Genomic DNA, 20179 nt, shown 5'->3' on the forward strand with positions numbered 1-20179 from the left:
TGCAGATTTTTTTCTTGTATGTAAAGCAGAGCTTGATAAGTTCTTGATTAGTAATGGCATCAAAGGTTACAGGGAGAAGGCAGGATAACGGGATTGAGAGGGATAATAAACCCGAAGATCAGATTTGATAGGCTGAATGGCCTATTTTTACTCCTATGTCTTATGGTCTAATCAAGGCTTGAAGTGGCACTAGCCCTGAACTTAATTTACCATATTTGAAAATATTTGGTTTGCACTAGCAGGAGTTATGAGCTTCTAAGAATCAGGAGTGAGCTGCCTGAGGGTGTGGTGGAACAAGTTAATTTGTAATTTTCAAATGAAAATTAGATTAATTCTCATAATTCTCGTGATTAATTTCAGCCTCAATGACAAATAGTATTTACATTTAGTGTTCTTACGAAGGCACACAGGGAGGTATGAGAATTTTTAATCCTCTTCACAATCTCTCCAATTTCACCATCTCTGAAACATTCTCCAGCTATCTTTTGAGACTTAATGATCCTCCACTGCTGGCCCCTAGCCAGAAGTTTTTCAAACAGAAACTCCAATAAATTGGTGTATCAATCTGCAGGCCATGACACTCAGGGAGTGTTACTATTTTATTAATATATATATCTATTTGTAGCTATGTGTATCTGCTATCATAACGATGTGCGGTGTGTGACTTAGTGCTGTGTTTTGTGCCTTGGCCACGGAGGAATGCTGCTTCGCTTGGCTGTATTCATGTGTATGGTTGAATGACAATTAAACCTGACCTTGAATTTTAAGAAGAACAAATAAAGGAAATTCATTTAAAATAGTGCTGGAAAATTGCTGCGGAGCCACCAGTAAATGCTAAAGGATTAATAACCTGCATCTCACAGTACTATTAGAGATGCTGTAGAAGTAGCCGTGGTGTAACTATCTTGTTCCCAAATTCTATAGATTATGAAAAAGAGCCAATAATCTTCCATATCTTCTGTTGCAAAGGCCAAAGATTACACACTTTGTACGTAATAAGTTGCCATTCAGATTATATGCTGTTATCATCATAATTAGGTGCTGTGTCATGTGATGTGGGTGATTATGGTCTTTTCTCTATCCGTGACCATGATTGTTCTTGGCAAATTGTTCTACGCAAGTGGTTTGCCATTGCCGCCTTCCGGGCAGTGTCTTTACAAGAAGGATGACCCCAGCCATTATCAATACTCTTCAGAGATTGTCTGCCTGGTGTCAGTGGTCACATAACCAGGACTTGTGATATGCACCGGCTGCTCGTACGACCATCCACCACCTGTTCCCATGGCTTCACGTGACCCTGATCCGTTGGGGGTGGTTGGCTAAGCAGGTGCTACACCTTGCCCAAGGGTGACATGCAGGCTAGTGGAGGGAAAGAGCACCTGAGCACCTTACTCCTTTGATAGAGATGTACTCCACCCCACGACTGTGGCTACTTTATTAGGTATGCCTGCTTGTTAATGCATGGGGCAGCAGTTCAATGCATAAAAACATGCAAACATGGTCGAGATTTAATTGTCATTCAGACCAAACATTAGAATGGGGAAGAAATGTGATCTAAGTGACTTTGGCTGTGGAATAATTGTTGGTGCCAGATGGGGTGGTTTGAGTATCTCAGAATCTGCTGACTTCCTGGGATTTTCGCACATAGCAGTCTCTAGTTTACAGAGAATGGTGGCCGCTCCCACACATTTTAATTCCACATCCCATTCCCATTCTGATATGTCTATCCACAGCCTCCTCTACTGTAAAGATGAAGCCACACTCAGGTTGGAGGAACAACACCTTATATTCCGTCTGTGTAGCCTCCAACCTGATGGCATGAACATTGACTTCTCTAACTTCCACTAATGCCCCACCTCCCTCTCGTACCCCATCCATTATTTATTTATATACACACATTCTTTCTCTCTCTCTCTCCTTTTTCTCCTTCTGTCCCTCTGACTATACCCCTTGCCCATCCTCTGGGTTTTCCCCCCTCCCCCTTTTCCTTCTCCCTAGGCCTCCTGTCCCATGATTCTCTCATATCCCTTTTGCCAATCACCTGTCCAGCTCTTGGCTCCATCCCTCCCCCTCCTGTCTTCTCCTATCATTTTGGATCTCCCCTCCCCCTCCCACTTTCAAATCTCTTACTAGCTCTTCCTTCAGTTAGTCCTGACGAAGGCCCGAAACGTCGACTGTACCTCTTCCTAGAGATGCTGCCTGGCCTGTTGCGTTCACCAGCAACTTTGATGTGTGTTGCTTGAATTTCCAGTATCTGCAGAATTCCTCGTGTTCGCGTTAAAAATGGAACCATGCTCTTAAGGGACAGTGTTCATGAAATCTGATGGCAGAGGGGAAGAAGCTGTTTCTGAACAGTTGAGTGTGGGCCGCTATACCTCCTCTCAAGCTGGAAGCCACAAGGAGAGAGCACATCCTGGATAGATGCCTCCTTGAAGATGTCCTTGATTTTGGGACTTCTGGTAAGAAGGCAGCATGTTCAGAGGCCAGCTAAAGGTTTTAATGTCTTATTTTAAATTCTTTTTATGATCACAGGACAATGCTGAACATTAAGAAATTCAGGTACTGCAGGTCTACCCCACCAGCGAGTTGCTCGTTTGCGGAGGAGCTGGATTTGGTGTGGACCGTGTCACTGCCTGCTATAGGAAAACATTGGTGTCAGTATGCAGTCTAACTGCGAGTGATTGTTTTGGATGTTTCTCGTGCAATTGCAAGATGATGGTACAATGCTGCAAGTCCTTAACCCCTGTTTATTGGTGAGACAGGTGGCAGGGGAGCTACATGGCTTCTGTTGTGAAGATTAGGCCTCAAGCCGCAGGCTTGCCTGTTGAAGCAGTCCAAGAGAGGAGATGTTGCAGGCTGGGTTGGGGGGGGGTTGGCCCCCTTCCATCAGTGCTGCCCTCCAGTGTTCGCTCAGTAGAAAGACAAGTTGGATTGAGTTAGTGTGTACATTCGCCTGTGCACTGCTGAGAATTGCTTGTTATTGCCGATAACACCTATGCACTATCAATTTACAGGACATGCCACTCAGGGACAGGCTATATACATAATTTATGTGACTGTATATTTACTTGTTATCTTGTGTCTTGTGCTGTGTATGATTGTTGGTAATGTGTTTTGCACCTTGGATTCAGAGCAATGCTGTTTCGTTTGGCTGTATTCATGGGTATTCATGTGCCCTGATGAAGGGTCTTGGCCCAAAATGACGCTGCCTGACCTGCTGAGTTCCTCCAGCAATTTGTGTGTGTTGCTTGGATTGCCAGCAGCAGATTTTCTCTTGTTTCTATTTGTGTATGGTTGAGGTTAAACTTAACATTTCTCTCCCTAGTCTGCCTGAGTCTCCTTAAAATCGGTCTTTTTAATCAAGCTTTGGGTTATCTATCCTAATAACCCATTACGTGATCATTGCCTGTATTTTGTCTGGTGATACATGTGTGAAGCATTGATACATATTGTATTAAAGTCTTTATATGGACACTCATTGGTGGAATGGGTGAACAGCTTCAAGTTCTTGGGTATCAACATCTCAGAGGATCTGTCCTGGGTCCAACACATTGATGCAGTGATGAAGAAGGCATGCCAGCAGCTTAACTTTGTTAGGAGATTTGGTGTGGTGCATGACCAAAGGCTCTTACACATTTCAACAGATATGAGGTGCAGAGCATCACGGCCTGGTTTGCACCATCCTCGGCACAGGATTGCAAGAGCAATGGTTGTAGACTCACCTTATCATTGAGGACATTTTCAAGAGATGGTGCCACAAGACTGTGGTCCTCACTATCTGGTACATGCTCTCTTCTCATTACACCAGAGAGGAGGAACTTGAAGACCCACCCTCAATGATTTAGGAACAGCTCCTTACTCTCTGAATGCATAAAGAACCTATGATCACTACCTGATTATTTCTGCACTATTCAATTTTATACTATATCCCTTTTTATGTTTTTGCACTACTACTGCTGCAGAGCAAAGTACTCCATAATTCAGTTATCAGGCTCTGACGTTGCTAAGCAGTGGACTCAATAAGAAAGCTATAAGAAAGCAGAAACAATATATCTAATGGCAATCTATGTGGTGGTTTTGTATCTCATCTTGTGCATTATGAAAGTTGTAAGCTTTAATAATAGCAAGTGCAGCAAGAGACTTTTCTGTTGTGCAAGATGGTCTTGCTTGGATGTTTGTTCTTAGAAATACGCGATAGGAATGGGGTGGGTAGTTAACAAACTAGTCTTATGCCCTTACAGAGAGCAATCGCCCCACGGCAAGGGCTGAGTGGCCTGTGGCGCCTGTCAATCAAGTCGTGCGTTTACATAAGGACCGGAAATGACGCACGGAACCAGGGAACGTAATACACAGACCATCGCTTTTTTTAAAATATAAAAAAATCATGCTAGGATTAAGTTACAGGAAGATTCTTAGGCTTCCAATCCTGCCACTCCGCCCGCAGAATGCAGCAACGCGCTGAAGCAGGTTGGTGAGCTGACCGGCTCGAGTCCAAAGGGGTTTGGATGCTTCTCACTAAAAACGGGAGTTAGGGGCGGATTACTTTGCAAAGGGCGGATGGGCACGGGCCGGAGTGCACCGCGTGCGCCATGTAAACAAACCGCGCGGATCGATACCGCTTTGGACGGAGAGTGCGAAGGTATCGATTATGGAGGGGGGGTAATAAAACGAACCGTTATTCCGCTAGGTGTCCGCCTCCCATGTCACCGCTGCCCGAAGCGAGCAGTGTCTTGTGGCATTTTCCCGAAATGTGACAGAAAAACTGGCACAACCGCCTCCCCGCGCTTTAGGAAGAGGCCGCACTTTTTGCTGGCATGGGCAAGGAGACGGTGACGTCGGGGTGGGTGTGCTACGCTCTATATAAAGGGCGCCACGGCCGCCTGGCAATGCAGAGCTGGTTGGTCGGCGGCGGGCGGATCGCGTGGAAGCCTCCCGCTGCCGGAACAAAAGAAACAATAAAAACAAAAATGCCGCAAAATCTCTATAGCGGGGAAGTGGATTCCTCCACATCTGCCTGATCTCTAACACACGCATGTAACTCCCCGCCATACACCGCATATATTAATGCTAAATATGCGCAGCAACCGGGCGCGAGTGGAATGGGATTATGGTGGCACAGCCGCCGCTGCTCCTTCACAGCTGATGCCGCTCGCTGGAAAGCTCGGGCTCTGCCGTGCCGCCTGTTTCACGAGGGAGCAACAAACACTGCCAGCAGCAGCAGCTTCAGTCACCACTTCTATCTCGTCCTTTTTTTCCTCTTAGCCCCTCGGCAGTGCCGGCTATGGAGGTAGTGGGGGATTTCGAGTACAACAGGAAAGATCTCATAGGACACGGAGCCTTCGCTGTGGTCTTTAAAGGCCGCCACAGGAAGGTAATAATCCATCGCTTGCTGGGTTGTTAGTTAATGTGTTTTTGCAAACTTCAGCCGGCATCAGTATTCGAACCCTCAACTGTGGGCTCGTTTGCAGAATCGACGGTATACCAATTTGCTGTAAATTAGAATCAAATGAATGTTACATGAGCATATTGAGTGTGGCTGTAATGTTGCATGCTCGTGAATGCACGTACAGATATTTTGTGGATCTCATTGCTGCCCGGAGTTGTGACAGGTGCTCACACTTTCACTGCTGTTTGTTCATGCTAACTATATTTCCACTGTTGTGGTCTTGTGTTTTGTCATCTGAAGCCGTCTCTCCGGTGGTGCAATATACCTCGTGAATAATAGATGCCATTTTGCTAAAGTATGCTTGACTTCCTTTTCTTTCCTTTTTCTTAATCAAAATAAGTACATTGCATTACATGTGTTTTTATGCCTTGTTTTAGTATTTTAAAACCAGTGTCAAACAGTTGATTAAAATGAGCAGGAAGGATTATTCGCAGATACACTTCCACCACACGTGTTTGATTCCAAGATAGAGGTCAACAGGGTTTTGGGTATTTTGAACATCAAAGTTTAGTACAGGAATGTGATTCTGAGTTAAAAGATGAGCTATGATCTCAATGTCTGAAGAACAGACATTAGTTTCTCATGACATTGGTTATTATTAATCAATTTTTTAAATAATTGGATGCAGTGTACCTTAAAGCAGTGTGTGATCATTTGCTGAATGGATTAGAGAGCATATCTTATGAGGAGCAAAGGAGGATGAGAGGTGTACAAGAAAGAGGCTTGGACTGAGTGGATAGACAGAGACTTTTTCCCCAGGGTAGATAGAGGTAACAATAGGGGGCATAATTTTAATGTAATTGAGGGCCATAAAGAAAGCTTTTGGCACACTGGCCTTCATAGGTATTGGTGTTGGGATGTTACATTGAAGTTGTATAAGATATTGGGGAGGCTTAATTTGGAGTACTGTGTGCAGTTTTGGTCACCTACCTACAGGAAAGATGTAAATAAGGTTGAAAGGGTACAGAGAAAATTTACGAGGATGCCGCTGGAACTGGAGGACCTGAGTTATAAGCAAAGATTGAATAGGTTTAGACTTTATTTCTTGGAACGTAGAAGATTGCGGGGAGATTTGGTAGAGGCATTCAAAATTATAAGGTAAATGCAGGCTTTTTCCACTGAGGTTGGGTGGGACTACAACTAAAGATCATTGTTTAAGGGTGAAAGGAGAAAAGTTTAAGGAGAACATGGGGGGTAATTTCTTCACTCAACAGGTGATGAGAACGTGGACCAAGCTGCCAGTACAAGTGATGTATATGAGCCCAATTTCAATGTTTAAGAGAAGTTTAGATAGGTACACGGATGGTAGAGGAATGGAGGGCTATTGTCCTGGTGCAAGTCAATGTGAGTAGGCAGTTTAAATAGTTCAGCGCAGACTAGATGGGCCGAAGGGTCTGATTCTGTGCTGTACTTTTCTATAACTCTGTCATTGGAGAAAGGTACAGGAGAGATGTCAGATTTTTTTATATACAAAGTGGTGAGGTGTATGGAATGCACTACCAGGGTTGGTGGTAGAGGGGGCAGACACATTAGTCATTTAAGAGACTCTTAGATTGTCCCATGGATAACGGGAAAAAAAAGAGGCTCTTTGGTAGGGAAGGGTTAGATTGATCTTGCAGCAGGTTAAACAATGGGCCGAAGGGCCTGTACTGTGTGGTTATGTTCTATTTCTTTGCTCCCCTGTCAGCTGACTTCAATGTTCTCAAAAAAAACTTTCTCATTAATTACTGAATGATAGGGGTGAGAGAGAGTTTGTATTTTACCCTGTTTTTTTGGGCAAGTGACAGGAATTCCAAATGTCCACTCTGGCACTAGTCTTCACAAATATTATTTTTAAATAGTAAACAGGATGTGCTGGCTTCTACCTCCCCTGTAAATAAGATGATATTGCACTGAATGACAGGGTTAAACGATTGTATTGATTCCCTGGGTCAGGAGCAGCACACCGCCTTGAGCTCTTGCTCTTGTTAGCTGATCACCGCTGTTAGTGAAATGTTGGATGAGTCAGGATTTTTACGGCGTTTCAGTAACTAAACCCCTCCCTCCTCACCAGCACTTGTTACCAGGGATCACATACAGGGCTCAGGTGGGGTACTGGCAGGCTGCCTGGCATCTGTGAAAACCTCAATGCCAGGATAACAAACCAAGCTCTCCTTCCCATGGGGAGGGGGGGGGGTGATGCCAGTGTGGAGCATCTGACATTTGTCAAAGACATTTGGACAGGTAACTGGATAGAACAGAACAGAGGAGCCCAACCTGGGTCTATGAACCCCTTGCTTAATGGTATTGGTCCATGGCATAAAATAATTTGGGAATCCCTGGTTTAGAGGGATATGGGAGACTGGACATAACACAGGTAAATGGGACTAGCTTAGATGGGAACCTTCAGTTGGCTGAATGGCCTGTTTCCATGCTGTAAGAGCAATCTGGCATGCAAGTGAACTGTTCTGCTGTCTGGTTGGCTTCCTGTTTGTGTTTCTTTGGTTTAAGGTAAGTGATGTATAGCATGAAGGTTCATATATTATTTTTAGCAAATAAAAATTAAGCTAATGTCTTTGTTCCTCCTGAGTTTAGCAGTTTGCATTGGGGTATGGTTTCACTGGTTTTTCTGGTATTCCTGCCAAATGACTGTTCCTCAAAGGTGACCCTGGATGATGCACACTGACAGGATGTTTGGTTATGTAGAGAGCAGTGATAGTCAACCTCAGGGTTTTTCTGTACACAATTTCCATTGCAGACTTGGGGCGATATCTGTTTGTTCTTCCTCCCACGTCACCACTTTAGGCAGATATGCAGAGGTCAAATACTATGACCTTGGGGATATCCTGTCCTGGATGTGTGGAACCATTCCTGGGAGTTTTCTCATCCATGGATTTGCATGTGAAGATATAATTTTGGAAAAATCTGAAAAACTAAAGATATTTTTATTGTTTAATATAAGGAGAGCTCTGCTAACTTGTCAATCCAGAGTGAAATAATCCAGTCATTGATTGTGTTGGTATTGAGGACTGCCAGACAGAAAGCGGTTATTTCTTACCACTTCCAACACACTCCTGACTTCAGTCTTGTAGATGGTGGGCAGGTTTTGAGGAGTTAGAAGGTGAGTTAATCACAGAATTCCTAGTCTCTGGCTTGTTCTTGCAGCCGCATTGTGGTTTAGGCCATAAGATATAGGAGCAGAATTAGGCCATTTGATCAAGCCTGATCCATTTCCCTCTCAGCCCCAATCTCCTGCCTTCTCCCTGTAATCTTCATGTCCTGACTAATCAACCTCTTAATTATACCCAAAATTCAAGTTTATTTATGACGTGGACTTCAAGGCATTCATTGAAATGTATCATTTGCTCTAACAGCCGGCACACCCTGAGGGTATGCTGGGGCAGCTTGTTGTGTGTCCACACCTTCCACACATGGTAACACTCATGATCCTTCAATCCTCTACTGTCAACATTATAGGCATCCGTTTGTGAGACCATGGATTTGTGCCTTGGAAGGTTTCCAGGGCACAGGCCTGGGCAAGGTTGTATGGAAGACCGGCAGTTGCCCAGGCTGCAAGTCTCCCCTCTCCACGCCACCGATGTTGTCCAAGGGCACTAGGGCCGATACAGCTTGGCACCGGTGTCGTCGCAATGTGTAGCTAAGTGCCTTGCTCAAGGACACAACACGTTGCTTCAGCTGAGGCTTGAACTAGGGACCTTCAGATCACTAGACCGATGCCTTAACCACTTGGCTACACACCAACACATTATAAGGCCATTAAATGTCTGGATTTTCGCTTGTTGGATGTCAAGGCCTGATACTGGTGTGCCACAAATGTTAATTGCCACCTATTAACCCAGGGCTGTGCAGATCTTGTTGCACTTGGATGTGATCTATTTCATTATCTGAAGAGGTGCAAATAGCACTGAACATTATGAAACATCCCCGCCCAAGATGGTTTGACTGAGATTATTGTCCTCCTACTGCTGCACACATCTTATTGTCTGCTAGGTGTGTTTCCAACCAGCAGCGAGTTTCCCCCTAATCGCCACTGACTTCACGTTAGCCAGGGTTTCTTGATGTGTTACTTGCTCCCTCAGTTGCTACCTTGATGTCAAGGACAGGTACTCTCACGTCCTCTCTGGAGTTCAGCTCGTTTGTCCATGTTTGGACTAAGGCGAGTAATGAGGTCAGGAGCTGAGTGACTTTTGCAGAACAAAATCTGAACCTCTGGGAGCAGGTCATTGCTAAGCAAGTGCTGCTTGATAGCACCATCATCTGTCCTTCCCATTGCTTGAATTGGAATGTATTGATGAACTGAATAGCAGTTGTTTGGTTTTAAACATGCACTGTTTCCTGTGAACAGGACATGCCTGGTCAGCATGCCTTCAGTTCTATTGGTCTAATCTTGTTGGGGCTCACAGCCTTTGGGCGTTTCTTGCTATACGTGGAGTGAATCAGGTTGACTGAAGGTGAGCGTCCACCATTTTGGGGGTCACTGAGATATGTAGACTACTACTTTGTGATTCTTTGTGCTGGGCTGAATTGCTAAATTCTGCTCCTGCGTCTTATAATCAAATGTATGAATTGCATTGGAACAGAAGTAGGTTGTCCATCTTCGTTTGCCTTGAAAGGACAATGAATTTCTTCGAGCTTCTTAGTGAGTTTTCTCAGAGGTAAAATTACTTTCCTTTGTGGTATTTTGCTTTCTTTTTGTTGGAGTAGAGTTAATTGAAACATTGGTTTTAGGCATAATTCCCATTCCTGCAGCCTGTGGGTTTTCTGTTCCTTGTGCTGCAGTTATGCATCGCAGAGCCTGTTTATACAGAGCTTCAAGAGTTGCTTCAATTTCTTTGGGTGGAGAAGATCCTTTGCCATTATAACTGGCTCTACTGAACCATGGACTGTTCCTTGCAAGGTTCTAGATATTTTGGATTGAGAGTGCTAATTGCTGATATTCTTTTGGTTCTGCCACACTGCTCGCAAAATGTGTTCACCAGAGCAATTGCAGTTTATCTTTTGTTCACTATAGAACTCGTGCAACTGCTTATGTGCAATTATCTACATCAATTCAATGGGAAGATCAGTATGAGAACACATTGGGGTCCTCCATCACAGTTGATTTCTCTGACTTATGGTAATTTCTTCCCTCTCCCCCTTCTTTCTTTTTCTCTCTCCCCTTCCCTTCTCCCCATCTGCCAGTCACCTCCCTCTAGTGCTCCGTCTCCCATGATTCACTGTCCTCACCTATCAGATTCCTTCAGCCCTTATACTTTTGCACCTATCACCTCCCAGCGTCTTACTTCAAGCCCCCCTCCCCTACCCACCAATCTTCCCCCCCCCCCCATTGCTGACTTCACCTATCACCTTCCAGTTTGTACTCCTTCCCCCTCCCCTCACCTTTTTATATTGGCTTCTTCCCCCTTGGAATAAACCTTCTCGGGCTTCCAGTCGGATATAGGTATCAATTTTATCCAATGTTTCTTGGACAAACTCCACCATCTTCAGCAGGCATGCTGCCTAGGCAAGTCTAGCCTGGTGGTGTATATACTCCCTGTCGTCTGGCCCTCCTGATTGATTAGTTCTCAACCAATCAGGTTTCTGCTGTCCCACCTTGTTAACAATAGAATTCCAGTTCCTAGTGCGAGACCTTCATCTTTGTTAAAAGTCTTATACTCTGGTCTTATTTCAATGGCTTCCTTACTAGGTGATCCCAAAATCCATGGCGTGGCACAGTAGCTTTGTGCCGTCGAAGTCCATTGCCAATACAATGTTTGGCTTCTGTGCTGTGCCAATGGTGAAGGAAGCCATTGAAATGAGTCTAGTGAATGAGAATTTTAACAAAGATGAAGGTCTCGCTCTAAGTAAGAACTGGAATTCGATTGTGAACAAGGTGGGACAGCAGAAACCTGATTGGATGAGGACTAACCAATCAGGAGGGATAGATGACATATATACCACTGGACTAGACATGCCCAGGCATCATCCCTGATGAAGGTGGTGGAGTTTGTCATTGAAATGTTGGCTAAAATCAATACCTATATCTGACTGGAAGCCTGAGAAGAGTTTATTTATCATATACAGTGGGAAAGCACTAGATCCTTTTTCTTCTCCCTTCCTTTCCAGTCTTGGTGAAGGGTCTCAGCTGGAAAGATCAGCTCTTTATTCTCTATCCACAGATACTGTCTGACATGCTGAGTTCCTCCAGTATTTTGCCTGTGTTACACCACAAAATCCTCCCCTCCTAGTGTACATGTAGGCCACATCCATGTTGTTATATTTCCAGGATTGTTTGAAAAAGCTAATTTGAAGAAGGAAGATATCACCAATGCTCAACTTGGCTTGTGAATGCACCTCACTGTACTGCTGAATTCTCGGAGGAATTGATGAACTGTACGAGTGCATAGACTGTGTTCAAGTTCTTCCAGGCACAGGCATTGGGACCAAAATCGCTGAAGCAGGAGAGCACAAGATTTGTGTATATGGGTAGATGAAGCATTTCCTTCTGTAGGGCTGTGCCAGAAAAGTGCGTTGCGCTTCATGAATTGTAAAGAATGGCTCGCTTAACTTTATCTATTTATCAGCGAATGGTGACTTTTTCCACAAGCCCTGAATTGTTACAAGAAACTAATTTTTTTCTAAGTTGTAAACCTGAGAGGTTGACCTGACATTGCTGCACAGCTCTGTAATAGTGTGGCAAATATTTATTTCAGTCCATTAGTGGTTTTGCTAAAACATAGTTTAGATTATAGTACGCAAACACAAGGAAATCTGCAGATGCTGGAAATTCAAGCAACACACACAAAGTGCTGGTGAACGCAGCAGGCTAAGCAGTATCTATAGGAAGAGGTACAGCTGATGTTTCAGGACGAAGAGTGTCGGCCTGAAATGTCGACTGTACCTCTTCCTATAGATGCTGCCTGGCCTCCTGCGTTCCACCAGCGTTTTGTGTGTGTTGCTTAGATTGTAGTAAACTTGTCAAAGTTAAAGCAGTTAACAGGATTGTCACAACATGAGAGTTTGGATAAGCACTGCAGTTCGAACACTGTCTGCATTTACCAAAACAGAACATGTTGATAGCAAAACTTAAACACGAGATTCTGCAGATGCTAGAAATCCAGAGCAACACACGCACAATGCTGGAGGAACTCAGCAGGTCAGGCGGCATCTATGGAAAGGAATAAAGAGCCAATGTTTCAAACTGAGACCCTCATCAGCTTTTTATTTTTCTCCACAGCTGCTGCCTGATCTACTGAATTTTAACAAAATGTGTTTAGATTGATCTCCCAGTTGCTTTCTTCAGATTTTTTATACTGTTGGATTTGTTTTGTAGTGCAGTTCTAGATTACCATTGGAACTATTTGAGGAAATGAGGGAATAGTTAATTTTTCTGGATATGAACGTCACTGGCATTGCTGTAGGTGGTTATCTAGGGAAGATGATGGTGAGCGAATTGCATTTGTCCTTCTGGTGAAAGTACTTTCATAGTGCTCCTGCATATAGATTTCCAAATGGCTGAGGTACTGAATACCAGGCAGTATGTCGTGCTGAAATACTACACCCCACTCCAGAGAATTCCTCTCCACTCTGGAATACCTGCACTCCAGAATTAGCTGCATCTCCAGCCAAGCTGTTCTTGTGCAGATTCTACTCTGGCAGGTACCCAACAATATTACCCTACTCTGTTCTTCTCAAAAAAATCAGGATAAACCTGGCCCAGTTGGCCTCTTCTCAAACACCGGTGATAAAAACTGTAACTGACGATGCTCTGAACTGGCACCTACTCACCAATAAACTGTTGACTGCGGCCCAATTTGGGCTTGGCCAGGAACACCAAGCTCTGGACCTCCTCACAACTGTGGTCCAAATACAAACCAAAGGGCTGAATTGGAGAAGATGAAGACCCTTGACATCAAGACAGTATTTCATTAAGGATTCTTGGCAAAACTGAAGCCAAAGGGAAAAGAAAGGTGTGGAGTGGGACTTCACAGAAGAAAGATGATTGTGATTACACTGGAAAACAAATTTTTTTGAACGAGTTGCTTCCTCAGAAACTGTTTTTGGTTATGATTGAGCGCTTGAAGCTTTACACAAATATAATTCCAGACTACTTGTATCACTTGGGAATTTGAAGAAACAAAAAATTAAGTTTTATTGAATATAACGTGTTTAATTGCATAACAATGCTGACGCTTTGCAATAATTCAACTAAGCTAAAATGTTTTGTTGACGATTTTCATTTGTACTTGGTGTCTGAGGCTTCTCGCTTGTGTCCAGCAATGATCACTGATGAATTACAGTTGCCCTGACACAGTGTCTCTATAACCGCAATGTCTTGGTGAAACGTTTTAGCATGCTCATCACTGACAGCAGGGAAACACTGATTTGCAGGGAAGTCTAAATGGGAATTCAGGAAATTATCCTTTAGTGACACGTTGCATTTCATGGTTTTATTTGCTTGAAACATGTTGTCAAGCTGCTGCATGCAGTTTGATGATCTGTACTTGGCATGAAAATTTTCAACAATATTCTTGAATGCCTTCTGTGAAATCTTCTCTGGTTCCACCAACAAGTTTTTTAAATTGTATGTTCATTGATAATCTATTTGATTTGTGGACCAACAGAAATATCTTCCTTAATCTTGGCATCAGTTATTCTGGGATACATCTGTCTCAAATATCGAAATCCTTCATGGAAATTTATAGCTTGTCTAAAGCCTATTTTGCAGCATCCACCTACCAAAGCATGCCCAGGCATGCCTGGACAAGATTGAAAACTTCTCAGTTTACATTGTGGACAACATTTTAATTCACTTGAATTATGAATTGAAATAACAAATGTAGGTGATTTTTTAAAATGGTGCGTGATAGGGAAACTTCATGTCAATTTTCATGATCAGCAGCCCAAAATGCAGAAGATACACCCAAAGATATTCAGAAAGTAAAACCTTTGTTGTCCAGTGTTATTGGAGCCTAAGGGTTCACTGTGCGAGTTCCTCAGAACGATGTTGTCATGAGGAAATTAGTGATGAATACTGAGCTTACCACTGATCCCCTGGTTTGAAAACTGGATAAAATTAAAGAAAAAATCAGACCCAGCAGCAATGAAAGATATCTTTTCAAAACAGGAACCTGTGAAACTTGGAGTGGCCTCACAAGAAAAGAAAGATGTGGATTTAATTGTATGGTGTACCTAAATTTAGTGTATTCAGTCATTCAAAGAGGCACATAGGGAAATAATGAGGGACATCACTTCATTGATTCTATCTTGGTGTATAACTCTATGGCTAAGAAAACAATTCCATATAGAGTGTAACACCTTGGTGAAGGAGATGAGTAATGTGAAAGGTGAGAATATACATTCAGTGGCCACTTGAGTACCTCCTGTACCTAATAAAGTGGCCACTGAATGTATGGCCATGGTCTTATACCGCTGTAGCCTATCCGTTTCAAGGTTTGAGGTGTTGTGCATTCAGAAATGCTCTTCTGCACATTACCGTTGTGACGTGTAGTTATTTGAATCACTGTCAACTTGAACCAGTCTGGCTATTCTTCTCTTGACCTCTCTCATTGACAAGACGTTTCACCCATAGAACTGTTGCTCACTGTACGTTAGCAACACACACAAAAAGCTGGGGGGATCTCAGCAAACCAGACAGCATCTATGGAAAAGCGTACATTTGACGTTTCGGGACTGTCTGATGAAGGGTCTTGGCCCAAAAGGTCAACTGTACTCTTTTCCACAGATGCTGCCTGACCTGCTGAGTTCCTCCAACATTTTATATGTGTTGCTTGGATTTCCAGCATCTGCAGATTTTCTCTTGTTTGGTCACTTTTTTTTTTCCCCCACACTCTAAACTCTATAGACAGTTGTGTGTGAAAATCCCAGGAGATCAGCAGCTTCTGAGATACTCAAACCACCCCATCTGGCACCAACAATCATTCCATGGTCAAAGTCACTTAGATCACATTTCTTCCCCATTCTGATGTTTGGTCTGAATAACCTCTTGACCATGTTTGCTTGCTTTTATGCCTTGAATTGTTGCCACATGATTGATTGATTAGATATTTGCATTAATGAGCGGGTGTACCTAATAAAATGGCCAATGAGTATGTAGATAGTTGTGTGTCCGTATGGACAATGCCAGGCAAATACAAAGGCCGCTGCAAGGACTTAGTAGTTTATTAATTCATGTTGTAGCAATGTAATTGATTTGCTGTCATTAGAGGATGGAAATTCCTTTTTCTAATTAACACCAGCCTGCAACATTCCTATTTCTTTTCTTATGTTTTAAGGTTTGGGAATGCTTGTCCTGTTTTTATTTTTGTAATATTTTAACTTCATGTTCCATTTTGTGCAGAACAACCTCTGTGTCAATATTCCATGATTGGATGCATTTAATATCTGTCACTCCCTAGGAATGTAATTCCTTCCATATTTCCAACCCTTCTATTCGATCTTTAAAATTCTTGTGCAATTCTTGCTTTTGTTTGCCAGCCCACAATGTCATGTTATCTGTTGCTGCATTTTCCAGATCTGTCATTAGTAATGTTCCCCAGTGAAGTAATTGCAGTTGTGGAATGAAATTGGCCATGCCAGCACCCTTGGAGAGAGCAATTAACATAGGTGGGGCAAGAATATGGACTGTTAGGGTTGGAAACTCAATTTCATTTGATTTAAAATATGGCCCACAGAATGTCTAGAAATGCCCACATTGCAAATTCCTGTATCAGACAGGAAAACAGCAGAAAGAAGCTCATGAGAAGAGTCTTTGTGTTGTTGGGAAAAGGATGAAATCAGTGGCTATAGAATGCAGCTTGTGACAGAGACAGTGTAGAGACAGGGAGTCATTGTGAAACATTTTTCTATCTTCATCACTTCTCTTTTGCCCCCTCCTACCTTTGGAAATATGCTGTTAGTTGTGAACAGTACATTGGATTTTTCTTCCTTCATTTTGATGCTACTGAAGTTGAATCTATTTCTGTAAAATCTAAATGAATAAGATTGCCTGCAGGTTCTGAGAACATTCAGCAGAGAGAATGAATGAGTTAACATCTTGCAGAGAATTTCTCAAAACCTTAGAGGCCTGCATAAACAATATTTCAAAAGGTTCTATGCTGCATTTGTCTGCTGCGTTCACCAGCAACTTTTATGTGTGTTGCTTCAATTTTCTCTGCAGCTTTGGGCTTTAAAATTTAACGGAAGTCTGAATGGTTGGGTAAATGTTTCACATTTCTTTGTGTTTGTGTGTTTATTTCTGAAATCAGATGAAGATTTTTATTAAAATGACAACTTTTTAGACATCTACTGGCTTTCTGTCGTGTACCCTTAGCTATTCACAATTAGTATTGAAGCCTTGGAGGAAAAGGCTTTATGCAGCAAATTGATGTTTGATGACAATGCAAAACTTGGTGGAGAACTGAAAGGGGAATAGCTAGATTAAATAAGGAGGCGAGAAGGTGGCAGATGAATTATAATGTGGTGAAGAAAAGTTTGCTTTTATTGCAAGGGAGCAGGAATACAAACGTAAAGTGAGCTTGCTAAAATTGCTTCAGTAAAGTCTCATCAACAGTACTGTACGGCTTTGTCTCCATATCTAAAGAAGAATTTTGCGTACTGGAGTCAGTGTATTGTAGATTCAGTAGATTGATTCCTGGGTGGTTGTCCTATGTTAAATCAGATGTAAATTGGATTTATATACACAGTTTATAAGAATGATAGATGACTTCATTGAGACATTATTGATTTTGAGGAGTGACTGGGTAGATGCCAAGAGCCTATTTACTGCACGGAGAACCTGGAACTCAGTGCAAGAGGGTTGTAAGCCTGTGGAATTCTTTGCCTCCCAAAAAATTGTAGATGCTTTGTCATAAAGCTTATTCAAGGCTAGTAGGAGTAAATATATGGAGCACGTTAGGAGATAAAGGAATTGGATGAAGAGGACAAAACATGGGATTGGATTTGATCTTATTAAAGGGCTAGGGGAACCTTTTAGCTAACCCTGTTTATATTCCTCAACTTCAGAATAACTTTGAAAATCTTCAATGAAATTTATAATTTTTCAGAGCTTAAATGTAGTTTGCGGCTCTCCTTAGAATATTTCATACTGGCGTGGTCTCATTTTTACTTTGAATGACTGCTTACGTGTGTAACTGATTTTAGTGTTGACTCATGTAAACTGTCATGGGAAATAAAACCATCTTTTCTAATGATCTGGATTTCAAAGTGGGATTCCAGAAAAGAAGGAACACTGTTACACACACAGAATGTTAGAGGAATGTAGACGTTTTGGGCCAAGATTCTTCATCAGGACTGGAAAGTGAGGGAGAAAAAGCCTGAGGAAATGCAGAGTTGAGATTCTGTCCCCTTCCTTTCCAGTCCTGATGAAGGGTCTCAACCTGAGACGTTGACTGTTTATTCCCCTCCATAGACGCTGCCTGACCTGCTGAGTTCATCCAGTAATTTGTGTGTGTTGCTCTGGATTTCCAGCAACCGCAGAATCTCTTGTGTTAAAGAACACCGATTCAGTTCCCAATTACTGTATCCCAACAATGAGCTAAATACCTTTTAGGATTTGTGCAGTATATGGATCTGCATGGAAAACATTTAACCTTTTTACAAGCTTTGTACTTTTGCAGGGTCAGCTAGTCAGGGTTCAGCTTTTTTTGGCACTAAGTGACATTCAATTTAGCAATTGGAAGATGTGGAATAGTGTCTGCTGAGTTTGTATTTGAAGTATTAGGTTTAAGTGACAACAATATTCCAATTCCACATTGTTCTGTTATTTATTAGGCATTAGTTCAGCCTTTGTAAACATTTCTTTTGTTCGTCCTGATTAATTTTTAAAGAAGGCATCCAATATACACTCAGTGGCCTCTTTACTAGGTGCACCTATATGCTTCTCGTTAATACAAATATTTAATTGGCCAATCGCGGCAACAACTCAATGCATAAAAGCATGCAGATGTGATCAAGAGGTTCAGTTATTGTTCAGAATGAAGGAGAAATGAGATCTAAGTGATTTCCCCCCACCCCCTGTGGAATAATCGTTGGAGCCAGACGGTGGTTTGAGTATCTCAGAAACTGCTGATCTCCTGGGATTTTCATGCACAACAGTCTCCAGAGTACACAGCTATAGAAAGGTTGAGTGAGTGGGCAAGGGTCTGGTATTGGAGTACAATGTTGGTAAATGTGAGGTCACCCACTTTGGAAGGAAAATTGAAAGAACAGATTATTCTTTAAATGGTAAAAAAAATTGCAGCATACTGCTGTGCGGAGGGACTTGCGAGTGCTTGTGTACAAATCACAAAAGGTCGGTTTGCAGGTGCAGCAGGTTATCAAGAAAGCAAATGGAATGTTGGTGTTCACTGCTAGAGGGATTGAATTTAAGAGCAGGGAGGTTATGCTGCAACTGTACTGGGGAGGCTGCAGCTGGAGTACTGCGGACAGTTCTGGTCTCCTCACTTGAGGAAGGATATACTGGCTTTGGAGGCAGTGCAGAGGAGGTTCACCAGGTTGATTTCAGAGATGAGGGGGTTGGACTATGAGGTGAGATTAAGTCACTAGAGGAACTGCTTTTTCCAGAGAGTGGTGAATCTTTGGAATTCTCTGCCCAATGAAGCAGTTTAGGCTACCTCAGTAAACATATTTACAATAAGGTTGGATAGATTTTTGCATAGTAGGGGAATTAAGGGTTATGGGGAAAAGGCAGTTAGGTGGAGATGAATCCATGGTCATGCTCCTATTTCTTATGCTCACAGAGAATGGTACAAAAACATCCAGTGAGTGGCAGTTCTGTGTGTGAAAATACCTTTTTAATGAGAGAGGTCAGAGGAAAATGGCCAGACTGGTTTAAGCTGACAGGAAGGCGACGGTAACTCAAATAACCATGCGTTACAACAGTGGTGTGCAGAAGGGCATCTCTGAGCGCACATCATGTCGAACCTTGGAGTGGACGGGCTAAAGCAGCAGAACACCACATGCATACGCTCAGGGCCACTCTATTACGTACCCTCTGGATCTAATAAAGTGGCCACTGAGTGTTATCTGTTGAGAGATTTCTTAGTGAAAGAAAAACGTGAAGTCCAGTTGTCCTCACAGTAACTTAATGATGTGCTTGTGTATGGAGCAAGTCCACAGTTAGTTGGTTACTGGGATACAGCAAAACAAAATAGCAAGTGCATTCACCATAACTCTTTCAGACTGAATCACCTGAAACTGAACACGTATTCTCCAAATTGATTCCAGTAGGACTATTCCTGACCATTGAGGCGCTCGTAATTGTATTAGAAACTTCAGGTTTTACTGATGAATACTCACTCTCCTTTCAGGCACTTTAACTGTTGTAGACCAATCACAATTAAGTCATCCTATATGGTCCTGAGTTGAACTTTTGATGCATCATCAAAGGTGTGAATTTGGTAGGATTATATGGCTTCTGTTCAGTGTGCTGAACTCTCATCCAATCCATCCTTAATTTAAAGTGATTATTTGAATCCTCCATGACTAGCTATCCATTCTCCAAAATTGATATTCTCCCTTGGCTTGCAATAGGCATCAATTCTCATTTACTTGTCCCTCCTAGACTTGCTAGCTTCACTGGTGTCAGGCCTTTCAAGTTTAAAGCTCACAACCTTCAGATCATGGCCTCATCCATCCCTGATACGGTGGCTTTCTTTCCACAAGTGCTCCTCCCACTAAGCCCCTATTTGTTCACAACATTCCAAAACCTCTTTCTCTCTGGCACCACAAATG

General features: G+C 42.7%; 1 protein-coding gene across 6 annotated transcripts in view; it reads left to right on the forward strand.

Moving 5' to 3' along the window:
• The first annotated feature begins 4348 nt into the window (after positions 1 to 4348).
• The window catches only part of ulk2 (unc-51 like autophagy activating kinase 2), a 119425-nt gene continuing 103594 nt past the window's right edge, over positions 4349 to 20179 (forward strand). For 4 of the 6 annotated variants that reach the window (XR_010015891.1, XM_063031305.1, XM_063031306.1 and 1 more), the window contains exon 1: positions 4908 to 5371. Coding sequence is in view for 5 of the 6 variants with exons in the window: in XM_063031305.1 (XP_062887375.1) it covers positions 5282 to 5371 (90 nt within the window). In the remaining variant the exon portion in view is untranslated. Of the gene's footprint in view, positions 4468 to 4623; positions 4640 to 4907; positions 5372 to 20179 lie in introns of those variants that run through there. The other 2 variants (XM_063031303.1, XM_063031304.1) reach the window with 2 other exon arrangements.

This window comes from Mobula hypostoma, chromosome 23, assembly GCF_963921235.1.
Source record: "Mobula hypostoma chromosome 23, sMobHyp1.1, whole genome shotgun sequence".
In the NCBI taxonomy this organism is placed as follows: domain Eukaryota; kingdom Metazoa; phylum Chordata; class Chondrichthyes; order Myliobatiformes; family Myliobatidae; genus Mobula; species Mobula hypostoma.